Source organism: Bos javanicus, chromosome 20, assembly GCF_032452875.1.
Source record: "Bos javanicus breed banteng chromosome 20, ARS-OSU_banteng_1.0, whole genome shotgun sequence".
Lineage (NCBI taxonomy): Eukaryota > Metazoa > Chordata > Mammalia > Artiodactyla > Bovidae > Bos > Bos javanicus.
Window position 1 is genome coordinate 65406456 of NC_083887.1, and position 18310 is coordinate 65424765.

An 18310-nucleotide genomic window follows, 5' to 3' on the forward strand; every position below is an offset into this window, starting at 1 on the left:
CACCCAGCGGTCGTGCTAGAGACGGGGCAAAGAGAAAGAACTGCCCACCAGCACCCTCGCTGGTGTCGTCCAAGGCACACGGGTGCTTGCACTGTCTCTACATCTGGTTGTGTGTGTGTGTGCCCATCATCCCATCCTGCATGCATCTATTCATTCAGGCATCCACTTAACATTATGTACCCTCAGAGCTGGGACAAATACAAATATTAAAGAGCTCAGGTTGCTGCCACAGATCTCAACAGCTCCTCTCATGGCCCAGGGAATGTGTGACAGAAGGGCACACAGACAAAAACGTACGATGTGAGGACTCCTGTAGAAAAGAATAAGAACAGAACCAAGCAGGAGAGCACGGGAACCTCAGGAGGGTCCCCACGACCTCAACCGTCATCTCTAGATCACCGATTCCCCACCGGTCCCTGAGGGCCGAGGACCCAGGTCCCTTCACCACCTTAACTCTGCGTCTGGTCTACTCAGGTCTGCCTCCCGACAGAACAGTTTCAATGAGACAGGAGAGTGGGGATGTCTGAGTCTCAGACTTGCTAAACTGGCAGTAAACCAGAAGACCAACTGCTATGGACTGAACTGTGTCTGCCTCCCCAATTCACATGTGCAGGCCCTAACCCCCCCACACCCCCACCACAGCCTGGCTATAGTAAGCAAGGAATTCAGATTAAATGGAGACCTAAGAATGGAGCTCTGATCTGATCTGATCTGATTTTAGTGTCATTCCCCCATGGCTCAGTGGTTAAAGAATCCAGCTGCCAATGCAAGAGAGGCCAGAGATGCAGGTGGGATCCCTGGGTCAGGAAAATGCCTGGAGGAGAGCATGGCAACCCACTCCAGTGCTCTTGCCTGGAGCATCCCAAGGACAGAGGAGCCTGGTGGGCTACAGTCCATGGGGTCGAAAAAGAGCTGGACATGACTGAGCAACTGAGCACAGACAGAGACAGACACACAGATCTGAGAAAAGACAACAGAATGCTCGCTTCCTCTCTTTCTCTCTTTCTCTCCTCTCCCTACCGTGTGAGGGCCCAGTAAGAAGGTAGCTACCTGCCACTCAGAAAGAGAGCCATCACTAGAACCCAGGCTGGTACCCTAATCTCAGACTGCCAACATCCAGAACTGGGAGAAAGCAAATTCCTATTGTTTAAGCCATCCAGTCTATGCTATTCCGTTACAGCAGCCAGATAAAATACATCAACCCCTGGCTAGGAATCTGAGAACAATATTCCACATTATAATACAACTCCATTTAATCTTTTATCAGTCATTTTCTTCTTCTCCTTCCCATTTTTGGTCAATGTCTTGATCAGAGTTTGAGGCTCAGGTATAGCAGAGAAGGTGAACTTTTAAGAATCCCAAGAAAAGGTGAAAAATGAAATATTTCCAGCTTGACCCACAAAGATAAAAATTATCCTTCTTTTCCTAGAAATCATCCAGAACACCAAAAAGTATAGGAAATGCAGAAGTAATTTGTATTTTCAACAAAATCAGAAAGTCAATAGAACCTCCAGACTCCAAAATGTGTCTGAAAGCTAATGAATGTAGGCAGGACCAGAGGTAGGAAAGCGAGAAAAGACACCCCGAGAGATCATCGAGGGGGCTGTAGATTCAGAAAGGACGCGGAGATGTGCCTCAAGGTGAGATGGCTGTGGAAGCCTTGTCTCTGCTTTGTAGGAACACTGGTGGGAGCCCTCGTGGATTCAGAATGTTCAGGAGATGGGGCTTGAGAAGGAGGGGCATCCCTAGGAGTATTGCAGGAAGCAATCCCACTTTGAGGCAGGAGGTTTGAGCAGTTAGCATCTCCACTGGCTATAAGAATACTATGACTAGGGTGACATTTCATACAGTGATCCACCCCTACAAGTGTTCCGAGAGCTCGGGAGCTAATGATGACAATGATGGGCATAGCTGTAGTAGCTCATATATTAAAAGGGCACTCTGAGAAATAGCAGATTAAATGCAAAGCTTTGATAAAATATCAAATTTCAGGAAAGCTGTTGGACTTCAAAAAATAATGAAGTCCGTTGGGAAACTAGGTAGAAGTGTCAATTCTATTATTTAAAAAAAAGGAGAAATTCAGGCTGACCTTAGATGAGCAAACTCAGACTTGCTAAACTCAATACATTCTAAAAAGTAGAAGAAAAAAAAAACTCTAATTTTAATGCAAAAGAGGCTAACATTAATTTTTTAAAAAGCAGAAGAGAAAAACCCCCTATCATCTAAAAATAAAACTACAGCAAAAGTTTCTCTTGTGTCAAAAAAGAAATCCAAATCAAATCAGCAAAATATCTAGAAAATAATGAGGATGAGCTCATATATAGCATAGAGCTAAAGCAGACTCAAGAGGAAAATATATAGCTCTCAGTACCCATATAAATAAATAAGAGAGAGAAAACATATAAATGGATAAAGCATCTAACAATATAATCACAAGAAGTTCAAAACACACACACAAAAAGGAAAATTAATAAAGAAAAAATTGAAATTAAAAAAAAAAAAGAACCAATAAAAATAACAAGTACATTCCAAACTCATTCTTTGGAGAAATAAAGAAAAATAAATTTTAAAAAATTGCTTGATGTCTCACAAATTTATACAGATAGGACAAATCTGAAGAATAAGAAACTAACCAGGGAAAAGTAACATAAGAACAGAGGTTACAGAAAAGAGTCTCATGATAAACGATCCCTGAATGCTACAAAATATAATTGCAACCTTGGATAAAAGAGACTGTATTTATGAGTAAATCCTTGAGAAAAACACCCCAGAAAAGAAAATAAATCTAAACAGAGGATATCAACGGGTAAAAGGGAACACTCTCTAATCTAAATATTTGAGAGGGAGGGAAGGGGCCCACCCACGAGTGAAGCGCCCAGAGTCCCCCCTGCACCCCTCAATGTGCCTGTATTTGCTGTTATTATTGTTCAAAGAGATTCAATATCCCTCAATTTATTAGTCAAAAGAATCAAGCAGCAAATTAGATAAAAACACGACATGACATACTGAGTTAATTCCAAAAATTCAATAATAGTTCAGTACTATAAAGGAAGGGAAATCATACAATCTTGCCCATGGGTTACTCTTCTTAAAAAAAATTCTCTTGAAAAAGTTCAAGATCATTGTTTAAAGCAAATGAAAACAGAAAATGTCTCAGAAGAAGAATAAATGGTCACATCCTTCAGATTATAATATTTATTTAACTTAACCCAAAAGCCAGCATGCTGATTTAAGGAACAAACATCAACCCTACTTTAACAAAACACACACACACACAAAAAGACAAGTGTGTCTATTCCCAACACATTAATACTAGTTTTTTTCTGGAGGTACTAAACAATGCAACGGGAAAGAAAAGGTGGATTTAAAAATCAGAAAGTGGAGATTCACTTGAAAATGATATTGATTATATACCTGGAAATTCTAAGATTATCAAATGAAAAATTACTAGAAGCAATGAGAAAATTCAAAGTGGCTGGAAGATGCATATTCACTGAAAACCTTCTGAAAACTTTTATCTCAACTTTTTAGAAAAATGTGACCATATCTACTATGTTTTTGCAATGGGGCAAAGAGCCAATGACAGCAGAAGTTTAGTTCCCCTACCTATCTGTAAGTGATCCTCAGGAATCCTTGTTGATTGCCGTATGGATGAGAGTTCTGTTTAAATAAGAGTGGAATTCCCATATGTTTCCTCATTCTAAATTCTAGTTTTGCTTTATTTTCCTATGTGTTACCATAAATATCATCCAGGGAGGTATCTCTGTATGTTGCACACCACAGAGCTTAGAAATACCCGAGCACTCAAAAGAAGGGGAACCCCCCAGACTCTGATCTTGGAGAACGCATGGAGGGTCTGTAGCAAGCCATGCAGGAGAGGAGCGGACCTGCTGTCCAGCCACGGGGCTTGGTACTGGAAGTGGGTTGAACACAGGGCCCCGAGTTATGCCCGTTGGGAAACTCAGCATACCACCCCTTTTTTGGAGTAAGGGTCTCTGTGCTGGCAAATGGCATATAGGATATGCTAAGTCACTCAGTCATGCCTGACTCGTTGCGACCCCATGGACTGCAATCTGCCAGGCTCCTCTGTCCCTGGGATTCTCCAGGCAAGCATACTGGAGTGGGTTGCTATTTCCTCCTCCAGGGGATCTTCTTGATGCAGGGATTGAACCCAAGTTTCTTATGTCTCCTGCATTGGCAGATGGGTTCCTTTCCACTAGCGCCACCTGGGAAGCCGGTACCCAAGGGTCTTTGTAAGTATAATTACATTAAAGATTTTGCTATGAGATCATCAGAGTGATCATCAGAGTGGGCCCTAAAAGCAATGGCCAGGGTCCCAATAAGAGACAGACAGAAGGGAGGCAAGACGCAGAGGCATTAAGAGCAGGCCACGTAAAGATGGAGCAGAGATTGGAGCTCGAAGCCCCAAGCCAGGGTATACCAGGGGTTTCTGGCAACTACCAGAAGCTGACACTGTTTCCACTGTTTCCCCATCTATTTCCCATGAAGTGATGGGACCAGATGCCATGATCTTCGTTTTCTGAATGTTGAGCTTTAAGCCAACTTTTTCACTCTCCGCTTTCACTTTCATCAAGTGTCAGACTTTATTTTTTTGGGCTCCAAAATCACTGCAGATGGTGACTGAAGCCATGAAATTAAAAGACGCTTACTCCTTGGAAGAAAAGTATGACCAACATAGATAGCATATTCAAAAGCAGAGACATTACTTTGCCAACAAAGGTCCGTCTAGTCAAGGTTTTTCCAGTGGCCATGTATGGATGTGAGAGTTGGACTGTGAAGAAAGCTGAGTGCCGAAGAATTGATGCTTTTAAACTGTGGTGTTGGAGAAGACTCTTTAGAGTCCCTTGGACTGCAAGGAGATCCAACCAGTCCATTCTGAAGGAGATCAGCCCCGGGTGTTCTTGGAAGGAATGATGCTAAAGCTGAAACTTCAGTACTTTGGCCACTGCATGCAAAGAGTTGACTCATTGGAAAAGACCCTGATGCTGGGAGGGATTGGGGGCAGGAGGAGAAGGGGACGACAGAGGATGAGATGGCTGGAAAGCATCACCGACTCGATGGATGTGAGTTTGACTGAACTCCAGGAGTTGGTGATGGACAGGGAGGCCCGGCGTGCTGCGATTCATGGGGTCGCAAAGAGTCAGACACGACTGAGCGACTGAACTGAACTGAACTGAACCAGAAGCTAGGAAAGAGGCACAAAAACCTTCTTCCTCAGAGCCTCCAGGGGACCCACCTCTGCCACAAATTGGTTTTGATTTTTGTGAAATGATGAAGTCCAGTATTAAGAAATTGCTGATGTTGAAAGTACCCAACTTTGTGGTAATTTTTTCAGCAGCATCAAGAAGCCAATACAGTATCTCAACCGAGGGGCTGGAGGCAGTCATGCAAAGAGATGGAACTGTATACATGCACATGTCCAGGACCATAAATCTGAATTGCAGGATGGTCAGATCTGGTGGATTCAGGTACCATTGGCTGAGCAATCCCCAAGGTGGGCTGGGGAACAGAAGTAGGCTTCTCCAGGTAACATGACACTCCAGAGAAAGAGTTCAGGATATTTAGTTGGCAAGTGATCCTACATACTCCTCCCTCTCACTCCTGACAAGCGGCGAGCTGTGTCTTAGGTTTCCAAAATCAGGTGTTCCATTAACTTACAGAAGCACAGGTCCTCAGGTATTAGGTGAACTTCTGAGCTTCACTCAGCAGTGTAGTGTGGCCTGTGAGCACCTCACCAGGATGGGATTCACTACCTTTAGTCTGCGTAGGACACACCACAGGATGGTCAACCAGACATGACCTGGGCTCTGAGGGTCCTAGATATGTATGATGCAACTTTCGTTCCAGAGATCATTTGGACTTTGATTAACATATATTCTCAAAGTATGTCTATGTTTCCATTTATCTGAGCACCTGTAAAGGTCATTTAGACTTAGCAGAAGACATTACCCCTGCTGCTGCTGGACTGACCAGCCTGACAACAGGTTCTTCCTTATACACCAGGTCATCTAATCAGCACCAAGGCCAGCAACTACCCAGGGAAGCTGGTGCTACTGCTGCCATTTCAGAGATGAGAAAACTGCGTCAACTCAAGACTCAGGTCAAATTTATGCAATGTCACAGTTTGGTTCTCTAGGAAGCACAAATGAAACACGGCTGAGTGTTTATCAGAAAGTGCCCTTGGGATCAACCCCTAAGTGGAGGGAAGGACTGGGGACCTGGTAGAGGGAGAAGCTGAGCTGGGATGCAGGTCTGAAAACTCCAGACAGACTCACAGACAATCTGGGGCTGAAATTAGAATTGTCCTGCATTGGGCCAAAAGGAGAGAGGACTTATACCCCCACTCAATCAGTTATGGACGTGGGCCACCCATGGAAAGGTTGACCTTGGGCAGGCAGCTCTGTGAAGCTGGGGCAGCCTGGAGACTAAGATATGAAAGTCTGCTGCTAACAATACCCTCAAAGGCTGGACAACCAGTCTTTCTTTGAGAAGGGATCTTGGGATCCATCTTTCAGTCCAAAATGTGCAGCTATAAAGTGGGAGAAACCAAATCCAAACCCAGATTCCACCTGAGACCAAAGTGCTCTCTCTGTCCACCATTCCCTGTTCTCAGCTGTGTCAAGACACTCAGGAGCTGCTGAGGAGACCACAGGTGATGACCCCAGAGTCTGGCCAGCAGGATCTCACAGCTCCCAGTGATAACCGCTCAGTCGTGTCCGACTCTTTGCGACCCCATGCACTGTAGCCCACCAGGCTCCTCTGTCTATGGGATTGTCCAGTCAAGAATACTGGACTGGATTGCCATTCCCTTCTCCAGGGGATCTTCCTGACCCAGGGATTGAACCTGCATCTTCTGCGCTTCCTGCATGGTAGGAGGATTCTTTACCTTTTGAGTCACTGGGGAAGTTCAGGAGGTTGCTGGGTGGAGTTTAATTGAACTGGCTTGACTCCAGCTGGGACCTCCTTCTCACCAGGTACTGTGAGCCTGAAAGTAAAACTCCCAGGGGAGGTAAAAACTGATGTATATTATTCTCAAAGAAGCCACACTATGATTATTGATGAAAAAATGTATACAAAGTATTAATACATCCCCTTCTTCTGCTCCCAGCTTGTCTAGTCTGCTACACTCCAATAACATAATGAGGGTGTTTTAAGTCTGTCACCATGCAGTTATTCTTATTAACATTGTTTACTAACTGGCTTCTGAGGTGGTGCTCATGGTAAAGAATCCTCTTGCCAATGCAGGAGACATAAGAGACCTGGGTTCGATCCCTGAGTGGGGAAGATCCCTTGAAGGAGGGCATGGCAACCCACTCCAGTATTTTTTCCTGGAGAATCCCATGGACTGAGGAGCCTGGTGAGCTACAGTCCATGGGGTGGCAAAGAGTCAGACAGGATCGAGTGTCTGAGCATTACTAACTGATGCACTAACCATGAACCCGGCCCAGTTAAATCCTTTTCATTTATCATCTCATTCAATCATCTCTGCTGCCCCAGAAAAAAGCTATCATCATTAGTCTCACTTTACATATAAGTAGGAGCATCTTCAGCCCGTCTCTCCTTGAAATGTCTCCCTGTGACTATGTGTACATCCTCTCTCCATTGTACCAACTCCTTGGGCTGCTCTCTACTTTTTAAAGATAGCTTAGAACCACAGGAAAATTCTCCCCTAAGTCCAGCTGCAGATATATTATTCTCTCAAGTTCACACAACTTAATAGAGTCACCATTTGTTCTGGAAGTACACAGGGAGTCTGTCTTGTGTGACTCCCTATAGGGGTGGCTGAGTTTTTCATTGTCCATTAAGGGTTTTAAATAGCACCACTGATGGTTCATGACTAGAAATCAGTATCTTTCACAGAGCATCCTCAAAAATAAACATTTAAAACAGACAGAGCCTCAGATCTTTGTGTATCACGCAGCAAACATGCATGGGTTTGTGAAAGTACAAGGAAAGCCACCTGTTAGGATGTCAGTCAGTGGGATGTGCCATTCAGCCAACACTTAATCAGTCTCTAATGAGGAGTCTCATTTGGCATGAATCCATTGCTTTGAATGAACAGAAAGCATAGAACTCAGATGACAAGTTCAAGAAGAGTACAGAGACAGCTGTTGGGTGATTGATGGCATTTTTCATCTTTAGAGAAACCCTTCTTTTTCATGCTCCTTTGATCAAATCTCTGAGACAAACTTAAGAATCTGACAGGGCTTCCCTTTACCTGTTTCTTCTATCCCTTCCCTCAAAACAGTCTTACAAAGTTTGGAAAATAAACCTGGGTCTCACTCCGTCATTACAGTCAAGTAATCACCAACGTGAAGCCTGTCTGTTTCACATTCTCTTTTTTACTGAAGTGCAGTTAATTTACACTGTTGTGTCAATTTCAGGGGCAGAGCAAAGTGATTCAATTTATATACTTTTTTCATATTCTTTTCCATTATAGGTTGTTACAAGATATTGAATATAGTTCCCTGTGCTCTACAGTAGGTCCGTATTGGTTATCTATTTCATATATAGGGCTTCCCTCATTGTTCAGTCGGTAAATAACCTGCCTGCAATGCAGGAGACCTGGGTTCAATTACTGGGTTGGGAAGATCCCCTGGAGAAGGAAACAGCAACCCACTCCAGTATTCTTGCCTGGAGAATCCCATGGACAGAGGAGTCTGGTGGGCTACAGTCCACGGGGAAGCAAGAGTCAGACATAAATTAGCAACTAAACTACTAGTGTATATCTGCTAATCCCAAACTTTTAATTTATCCCTCCCTCCCCCCTTCCCCCTTCGGTAACCACTGTTTGATTTCTATGTCTGTGAGTCTACTTCTGTTTTGTAAATAAGCTCATTTGTATTATTTTTTTCAGATTCCACATATAACTGTTATCGTAACTTAGTTTAGCATGATAATCTCTAGGTCCATCCATGCTGTTGCAAATGGCATCATCTCATCTTTTTGATGGCAGACTGATATTCCATTGTATACATGGACCACATCTTCTTTACCAACTTATCTGTGAATGGATATGGATGTTTCCATGTCCTGGCTATCGCAAGGAGTACTGCAATGAACACTGGGTGCATGTACTTTTTTGAATTGTAGTTTTCTCCTGATAAATGCCCAGGAGTAGTATTGCTGGATCATATGGTAGCTCTATTTTTAGTTTCCTAAGGAACCTCAGTACTGTTCTTCCCAGCGGCTGCACCAGTTTCCAATCCCACCAACAGTGTAGGAGGGTTCCCTCAAACGTCCTTAAAATTGCCGGAGCAGTTTTAAATGATTTGGCATCCTTCAGGGCAGTGCTTATTTCTATTCTGCTCTTCACTTTTCCTACCAAACTCTCTGACGGGATGATGCTGTGAAGTTCCTGCCCCTGAGAGGAGAATGGGGTTTATCTGTCCAGCTGGGGGAAGGATGGGAAGGTGAAACCAGGGCAGAACTGTGAAGTGCATCTTGATTTGCTTTAAGACTTAGTCACATTAGGTACTTTTCTGTTTTTACTTCTTCTCTATGATTACCCGACTCCTTCCAAATTACAATGTCTCCAGAACGGAAAAAGGAGAGCCTGTTAAAATAGCCTATGGATCACGCTCAATCAATAGCTGAATGCTACACAAAATGAACAGTGATACAGTCTCTTTTCCCCGCTTGTGGAAAATATTAATATTGTGAGCTTCTCTAAAGATAAACAGTTAGGAACAGAGATCCAAATTCCTAAAAATTATTTTCTTCCATAGCCAGAAACTGGGCAGCTGGTAACCTGCTGTTTTTCCTTTGAGCTCCTCAGATTAGATCCTAAATACAATTTAACTCCAGACTCCAATATACAGTTCCTGAATTATACTGGCAAAGAGTCAGTTATGTAACAAATCTGCATTACTCCCAACTGCACGCGTGCCACAGATAACAGGCTACATTTTCTAATTTAGGTCCAAACTAAAATGTTTTAAATTGTGTCACAACTTAAATACCTTTAAGTATCCACTGCATGAAAGTATATAAAATTTCTCTGAAAAATGAGTAACCCTGTTGGAAAATCAGTAAGCACTGTTCAGCTTATCTTCTTTAATAAATATGGATTCTTATATAACCTGCTTGCAGAAGAAATCTATATTCAAATTCCTCCCTCTCTCACGAGAAATTAAAACATACAGAAAATGAAAATTCAAACTGTGTTAGGAAGATGCCAGACATAAAACTGTAAGAAACTTAAGTAAATTTCAAACACAAAATGCAATATTGTTAATGTGTAAATAGGGATATTTGGAAATTCCTTGAGGATGGCTCAGTATCCTGCTGTTGGTGATGCTGACCTATAGAAGTTTAGCAAAAGAACCAACACAATGCACATATACAGGGTGAAGTAAGTGCTACATACGGGCGGGCTGCAGGCTGGACCGGGCTCCTGACTGATGGACTAGCTGATCTGTCTAGGGGCAAGACCCTTCCCAGCTCCCTAATTTTGCCTAATGGCTGCATAACTGCCACTCCACCAAGGCCCAAGCAGGGGGTAGGCACCGTGGCATAAGGTGGGAGGTTTCATGTTGTTTTCTGCCTCAGTTTCCCCTTTGCCTGGATACAACTATAAGCAAAAAAAAAAGACTCCTTGCTGCTTTTATGAAACTTTCAGGCAAATGCATGCTATCCTACTGATACAGATAAAATCTGTATTTTCGTGTTAACCAGGAATTGTAAAGAACTTTTGCCGTCTATGTTAAGTTTATGGTAGACAAACAAAGTATCCTTTTTACAGACAGTACAAAATGGGCTTCTCTGTAAGTCTTCTCTCATATCGAAACCATGCATTCCATTTTTTATTAAGGGCGTCTAAACTCCCTTAAAAAAATCTTAGATTCCAGAAAAACTCTTCTTTGAAATCTGGTTCCAAAACAAAGATAGAAAAGACTGAGAAGAAAAGGGGCCAAGAGCAGTGCACAAAGAACCACCAAGAGGAAGCGAAAAGCATCTCTTCCTTTTCCACAGTCACGTCCGTCCAGAACGTACCCACTGTCTTCCTCTTCCTGGCCCAGCCCCTTCCGCTTCCATTCCTGTACTTCTCCTTCCGGCCTGACTAACCGAGGGCCAAGCCCTCAGGTGAGTCGCTGCCAAGATGCATTGGTACCAACAGGTGACGCAGGAAGGAAGCCAAACCCACCGCAGGTGACAAAGCTGGGCTAGGCGTGCAGGGCACCCACAGTGGGCAAAGTCAAGTACAGGGGACGGAGCCTCAGATGGGGGAAGGACAGCCTCACGTGGATAGGGTGTTGGAGCCCGGCAGTGGGACGGCGGGGATGGAGGGGTGAAGGGAGGGAAGCTGGGCCAAGTCACAGGGGAGGGGGAGGGACTGACAGTTGAAACAGGAGACTGGTTGCACACACAGATTCATCGAATAGATGAATACATTAAGAATCACGAAATGTAGAGACAGTAGTGCAAGACTTTGAGGAGCATAGAAAAAAAAAAAAAGAAGAATCACGAGGGCTAAATATTTTTCACTGTTGGATTTCCCTGGTGGCTCAGATGGTAAAGTGTCTGCCTACAATGCAGGAGACCCGGGTTCTATCCCTGGGTAGGCAAGATCCCCTGGAGAAGGAAATGGCAACCCACTCCAGTATTCTTGCCTGGAAAATCCCATGGACAGAGGAGCCTTGTGGGCTACAGTCCGTGGGGTCGCAGAGTCAGACAGGACTGAGCAACTTCACTTTCACTTTTTTTCAAGAGAGACTCAGTGAAGACAGAAAACTGCCAGGAAATGTACGCTGCATTGGAAATGAAAATATCCGTGTGAAGTCATGGTGTTTTCATACGTCAGCAAATATGAAAACTAACTGAGGGGTAGAGCGTGCGGCCTCGCCTTGGAGTCCTGACTCCCCAATGGCAATGGAAGGACCAAAAGCCCAGATCTTGCCGCGAAACGTTCTTCACCAAAGAGAACCAGGGCTCCTTGGGGAGATGGCTGACTTCAGAGCCAGATCAGGGAGGGCTCAAAGTGAAAGTGAAGTTGCTCAGTCATGTCCGACTCTTTGTGACCCCATGGACTGTAGTCCATCAGGCTCCTCTGTCCATGGGATTTTCCAGACAAGAGTACTGGAGTGGGTTGCCATTGCCTTCTCCAGGGAGGGCACAAGAGCAGACCAAAATAACTTGTGCTGGAAATTGAGGAAATACTCAAAAAATCAGAGGGACAAGTATCTCGGAGGTACATCTGCAGACCAGGTCTGAGGCCACATGGGCATTAAAATGGGGCTTCCCCAATGACTCACAGGGCAAAGAATCTGCCTACTATGCATGAGACACAGGAGACATGGGTTTGATCCCTGGGTCGGGAAGATTCTCCTAGAGGAGATGGCAACCCACTGCAGTAGTTTAGCCTGGAAAATCCCAAGGACAGAGGAGCCTGGAGAACTACAATCCGCAGAGTCTCAGAGAGTCAGACATGACTGAGTGACTAACACTTTCACTTCACTTCCACATACCATCAATGGATTGCAATGTTCAAAAAATAAAATGAAACAAAAAATGATTAGTAGGGACCCATGTTAAATAAATGCACTGCTTCTTTGGAGCGTTAAAGATAAGGTGACGCTGATCATCAAGGATGGGATGTTATTGTGTAGTCGCTCAGTCATGTGTGACTTTTTTCCAATCCTATGGTCTGTAGCCTGGAAGGTTCATATATCTATGGAGTTTCTCAGGCAAGAACACTGGAGTGGGTTGCCATTCCCTTCTCCAGGGAATCTTCCTGACCCAAGGATCAAACTCAGGTCTTCTGCACTGATAAGGGGATTCTTAACCACTGAGCCACTTGGGAAGCCCCCATCGATGGGTACCTTATTCTTTATATCAGAGCAATATTCTTTATTTTAAATAGTTTTGCTTCAAACAATTACTCCAGAGCAATATAACTATCTACTCTACAGCATTCTGTCTTTTATACACTTTTCATAAAAGGGAGTCCATAAAATGTTTTCCTCACATCACAAACCAGTGTTATTTTTAGGTTCTATTTCTAGCAGTGGCCAAATGTACTTAAAACTCTTCTACTTCATTACTTTGATGTTTACCTATGAACCTTCCATTTGAAAGCCGTTGGCAGAGTCTGCCTTTCTCAGCTCTTGAAATCGCTGTGAAATTGTTTCTGAGGGGATGGAAACCTGACCTTTTATTCTTCTGTTCCTTTCAATGTTATGCTTATATGAAATACTACGGAATGAAGAATTTTTATTCTTTTGTTATTCTGGAATCATCCTATCTCTGCCTGTCCAGCAATAAGAGGTATTTTTCTTTGTTGGTTTTAGAAATTGAGAAAATAAAAACTTAAGATTACATCCTTACCATATATTTTTTTTACCAATGCAAGAAAATAACTGTGCTTAAAAAAAAACTCAACACAGTACTTGATATCTAAAAGATGCCGGGTTCTTTGCAAATCACTCCTTTTTCCTTTTATTTTAACCCCATTTGATCCTTACAGGCAGGAATCACCATCCTCATCTCCCAGATGTCTTCTCTATTACACCTGCATCAGCAGACACTTCCTTGATTCATGAAGAGGCAGAAGAAACAGGTACAAAATGTTCAGGGATGTGTTCCAAGGTAACCCGAGACCAGGAAGATGCTGTGAGCTGGGAAATGTTTGTGTGCCCTGTTGCCTGTGTAACCAGGACTTTCCTGCAGTGATTTTTATAGTGTAAACTGGCAAAGCAAATTGTTATTGTTACATAATATTATTACATAAATTATTATGTACTCATTCCTACATAAAACATACCCATCACCCTGACCTGCATGTGACCACCTAAGGTGGAGCTTAATGACTCTACTTAATGGAGGATGAAAGAATGGAATGTATGGGAGGAATGTCCCATGAATATCCTCATGGGAGGCTCCGAAATGGAGGAAAAAAAAAAAAAACAAGTAAAAGCTGAGGCGGAACTCAGGTAAAAAGGAGCATTTCTTTCACCTCTTCCCAGGCATGACTGGATTATTTCTTTTCATAAAACACCCACCTTCTTTCTTTCATTTAATTAGTTACTGACCAGCCGCTGTGTGTGTCTCTGGTGATGCAGGGTACTGATAAGTGTCTAGTCTGCTTGATCACGGGGAAGAAAGTGTTTCCTCCGCTGCCTGGAGTGGACAGTTCTTAGTAAAATCCAAAGAAGTCACTGTGAAGCTGACACTCGCAGTGCTAAACCAGGAGCTTTCCCGTCATTCAGTGCCCACCCAGGACGTCTCACAAATGCTCAGCCTACTTTTAACGCATGTTTGTTATGAGCACTAGGAGAGGAGTATTGAGAAAAGGGGTCCCTGGAAAGCTTTCCAACTAAGAGCAATTACTACAGACCCAAGGGTAGGTCTCCATTTCCACCTCAAGTTTCCAAATAAAATGTGCCACCAAGTGAAGGACAAACTGGTTTCTCAGACCCACAGGGCTCAAGAGACCCACATCTAAAATCCCCTTTTCAACAACACTGCTGTTCGTAACCACTCCTCTCAGATCCACTGCGTTCTGAACACAGGCTGCATTTGTTACATTTGACTCCAACAGAGCAAAATAAAACATGCTTTTTATAGGTTAAAAAAAGAGACTGTTAAGAATAAGCCCAAACCACTGCCCCTCCTGTTTACAACTGTACACAACAGGAAATTAAATGGCTTTTTAAATGCTTTCAACTAATTAAATAGAAAGGCTTCATGGAAATGCCATTTAGCACTAAAGCTAAATTTTCTGCTGAAGCATTTTAAGAAACTATTTTGTATGTCCTTGGGCTTGCCAGAGGATTAAGAAATAGAGAACTCTTTTGTCCTCTATAAAGACGGGGCTTTGGATATCTCTCAGAGAGGGAGATGGGAGGGAATCATGAATTTAATTATATAAGTTGCTTCACTCTAAAAATAAGAGTGCTAAATTATAACGCATAATAACAGCTTTTAACAATCAATCAGCAAAATGGAACTGCCATTTCCAATTTTCGCCATTGCTGATTGCTAAGTGACTGCCGATTCCACCCACAGAGGGGGCGGGGAACTGGCTACCCATTAGCAATACTCAGAGTCAGTGTTGGAGAGCAGACCTGGGGCGCCTGCCAGGCACTAGCCAACAGTCACACCTGGGGCAGGTGTGTGGTGCTTCCCCCATCCCTGGAGGGATGGGGAAGGTCCCGTGCAGAGGTGGAGGTGCACCTACCTGCCAGACCAGGTGCTCCTTGGCCCCTGGTGTTGCAGACAGGCAGACGCTCAGCACGATGGTGTGAGAAGAGGAGGTGAGGACACTGGCGATGATGGCATCTCGCATGTTGAAGGGCAGCATGGTGTACACCACGAAGATGATGAAGAGGAAGAACGACACCTGCAGGTGGGGAAGAAGGGCAGTGAGAGTCACAGAGCATCCCTGTTCCTAAGGTTCCCTCTCTCCTTCCCATTATGGCTTCACAGACCCCCAGGAACCACCACCATTCAATAAACGATATTATGACAGAACAAGAAGGCAGGTGCAAACAGCTCCACTGGGTCCCAAGAAAGGACTAACTGTTGTGATGGAGGGGGAAAAAGGTTATTTTTCAAAATTTGGGGGTTTTCAGTTTCGACATCCAAATCACTGCAGACATTAGGTGAATCTGAGCACCTCATGGGCATGGATGCAAAGCTGGTTCTAAACTCTCAGGATTTAGTATCTGTGCTTCAGAACACATATCAGGACTCTCTACATTTTTTTAATCACAGCACTTTAAGAATAGACCCAAGGAGAATGGATGGCTGCCACCTGTGGGGAGTTAGTTGAAGTAGATACAAAGAGCAAGAACGTGAAATTAATAAGATAAAGCAGCTCAGAGGTGATTCCCCGAGAGGGAATCTCAAAGATTAAACACACAATTACTATATGACCCAGCAATTCCATTCCTAAATGTATACCCTAGAGAACTGAAAACAAGTACTCAAACAAATACATGTATACACACATGCTCATAACAGCAATATCCATAATACTCAAAAGAAGGAAACAACACAAATGCTCATCTAAAAATGAAAGGATAAATGACATGTGGGCCGTGCATACAATGGAATACTATTCAGCCCTGAAAAGGAAGGCAGTACCAATACAGGCTACAATGTGGATGAGTCTCAAAGGCATTAGGTTAGGTGAACACAGCTAGGGCAAAAGACCCCTTACTGTATGAGTCCACTTACAGGAAGTATCCAGAATAAGTAAATTTATATACAGAAAGCAGGGGCTGTGGCAAGGAGGAATGGGAATTAACTTCTCAATAGGCAAAGGGCTTGATGAGAATGTTCTGGAAACTAGACAGAGCTGGATATTGCACACACTGTGAATGCACTAAAAACCACTGAATTCTTTCCTTTAAAGTGGCTAATTTATGTTATGTGAATGTCACCTCAATAAAAAAAAAAAATCAATGTGAAACAGCTTAGAGGAAAGTTTGGAATGGAAAAGAAAATGGTTTAGTAGGTAATAAAATAGGCCATTTTCATTACAAAAGCAGCAGAACATCAAAAGGGATACACAGGTGATAAATCAAGTGGAAAAAAGACCAGACTGAAGTCAGAAAAACAGGGAGCATGAGGATTTGGTGAGTGTCGTTCAGGACACAGGTCTTCACCCTAAAAGCCAGTGAGGCTAAGGAAAGAGCTTGTCCCACTGTTACAGGATGACCCAGGTTACTCTGATGTTGTTGTTTAGTCACTCAGTCATGTTTGACTCTTTGCGACCCCATGGGCTGTAGCCCACTAGGCTCCTCTATCCATGAGATTTCCCAGGCAAGAATACTGGAGTGGGTTGCCAGTTCCATCTCCAGGGGGTCTTCCCAACTCAGGGATGGAACCTGAGTCTCCTGCATCTCCTGTATTGCCAGGTGGATTCTTTACTGCTGAACAACGAGGGATGCCCTCAGGTTACTTTAAGGATCCTGAAGCCCAGCACAGTGGGAAGGACACAGAGCCGGGGCAGAGCTGTTCTGCAGGAGTTCGTATGGTGTGAATTCACATGAAGGACATGGACGATAGTCTCTGCTCTGGATTTAACAAAGAGAAGCCTGGGTGGACACCAGGTGCGATTCCCCTCCTGCAGTCACGGGACCTTGTAACAAGCATTACAGTCAAGAAGTAACTGTGCAGATTCTCTTAGGCAGGGTGTCAGCCTCAGCACTACTGACACCTGAGGCTGGAGAATTCTTCATGATGGACACTGTGCACTGCAGGATGTGAGAGCAGCATCCACAGCCTTGACCCACTAGACGCCAGTAACATCCCGCCTTCAGAGCTGTGACAACTGACATGTCTCCCGCCCTCGTCAGGAGTCTTCCAGGGCATAACACTGCCTCTGTGAGAACCACTAAGCTACAGGGGAAAGTTTTTTCCAAGAATGAGAAAAACAACTGCTGCCCAATCCCAGCTCAATGAGAAAGTTAAACCTACTTTGGGATCCATAATATCCAGCAACTTTACAGGAAAGACTTTCAATCAAGGTATTTTTATTTCTACACGTAGGATTTATGCCAAATCCTCATATCCTACGTGTGTGCTAAGTCACTGCAGTCATGTCTGACTCTTTGTGACCCTAAGGACCATAGCCCGCCAGGCTCTTCTGTCCATGGGATTCTCCAGGCAAGAATATTGGAGTGGGTTGCCATGCTATAAGAGGTATTAAACTAATGTTTTCAGGTATCAAAATTGACAATTACAAAGGCAAACTTCTTTGGCAACTACGTGTTTTTCTTCTAATGCAAAATCCTTTAGTATTTCTTTGAAATTAACAAAACTTTTGAACAGCTTAATTTTGGACAGCTTTTAAACTCGAATGTGATTTCAATTAATACACACTCTGCTAACAGTTTGAGCTTTGAAATGCAAGCACGCGGCAAGCTTATCTGCAGTAACCAAATGGAAAAAATAGAGGCGGTTGGTTTTCCCAATACATATGGTTGCTCCTGTTATTCACTTTGGGATGACAAAATGAAACTGTTAAAGGTCAACTAAGCAAGCCATATTCAATCAAGTTTTGGATTTTAGTGGCAGCATTTCAGGAGCCAAGTTTTGGGAGCTCAGGGAGTGATGCCCAGCTGCATTCAGCAGACTGGAGGGAGAGAGCCTAGTACCAGAGGGTTCAGGATGGGGAGCATGTGTATATCTGAAATTAAAAAAAATAAAAAAATAAAAATACTGAAAAAAAAAAAAATAAGACCCATGGTGGGACAGTCCTCACTTTTTATTAATCCCAAAGGACTCCATTTTTTTTTTTTTTTAGCCTTGTTTCCAAAACAACTTCAAATAGGGCCATATG

The 18310-nt window shown here is 43.5% G+C and overlaps 1 protein-coding gene across 1 annotated transcript in view; it reads right to left on the minus strand.

Moving 5' to 3' along the window:
- The window catches only part of ADCY2 (adenylate cyclase 2), a 456832-nt gene that overhangs the window by 320720 nt on the left and 117802 nt on the right, over positions 1–18310 (minus strand). Inside the window, exon 3 of the mRNA XM_061393890.1 lies at positions 15200–15361. Within this exon, the coding sequence (XP_061249874.1) occupies positions 15200–15361 (162 nt within the window). The remainder of the gene's footprint in view (positions 1–15199; positions 15362–18310) is intronic.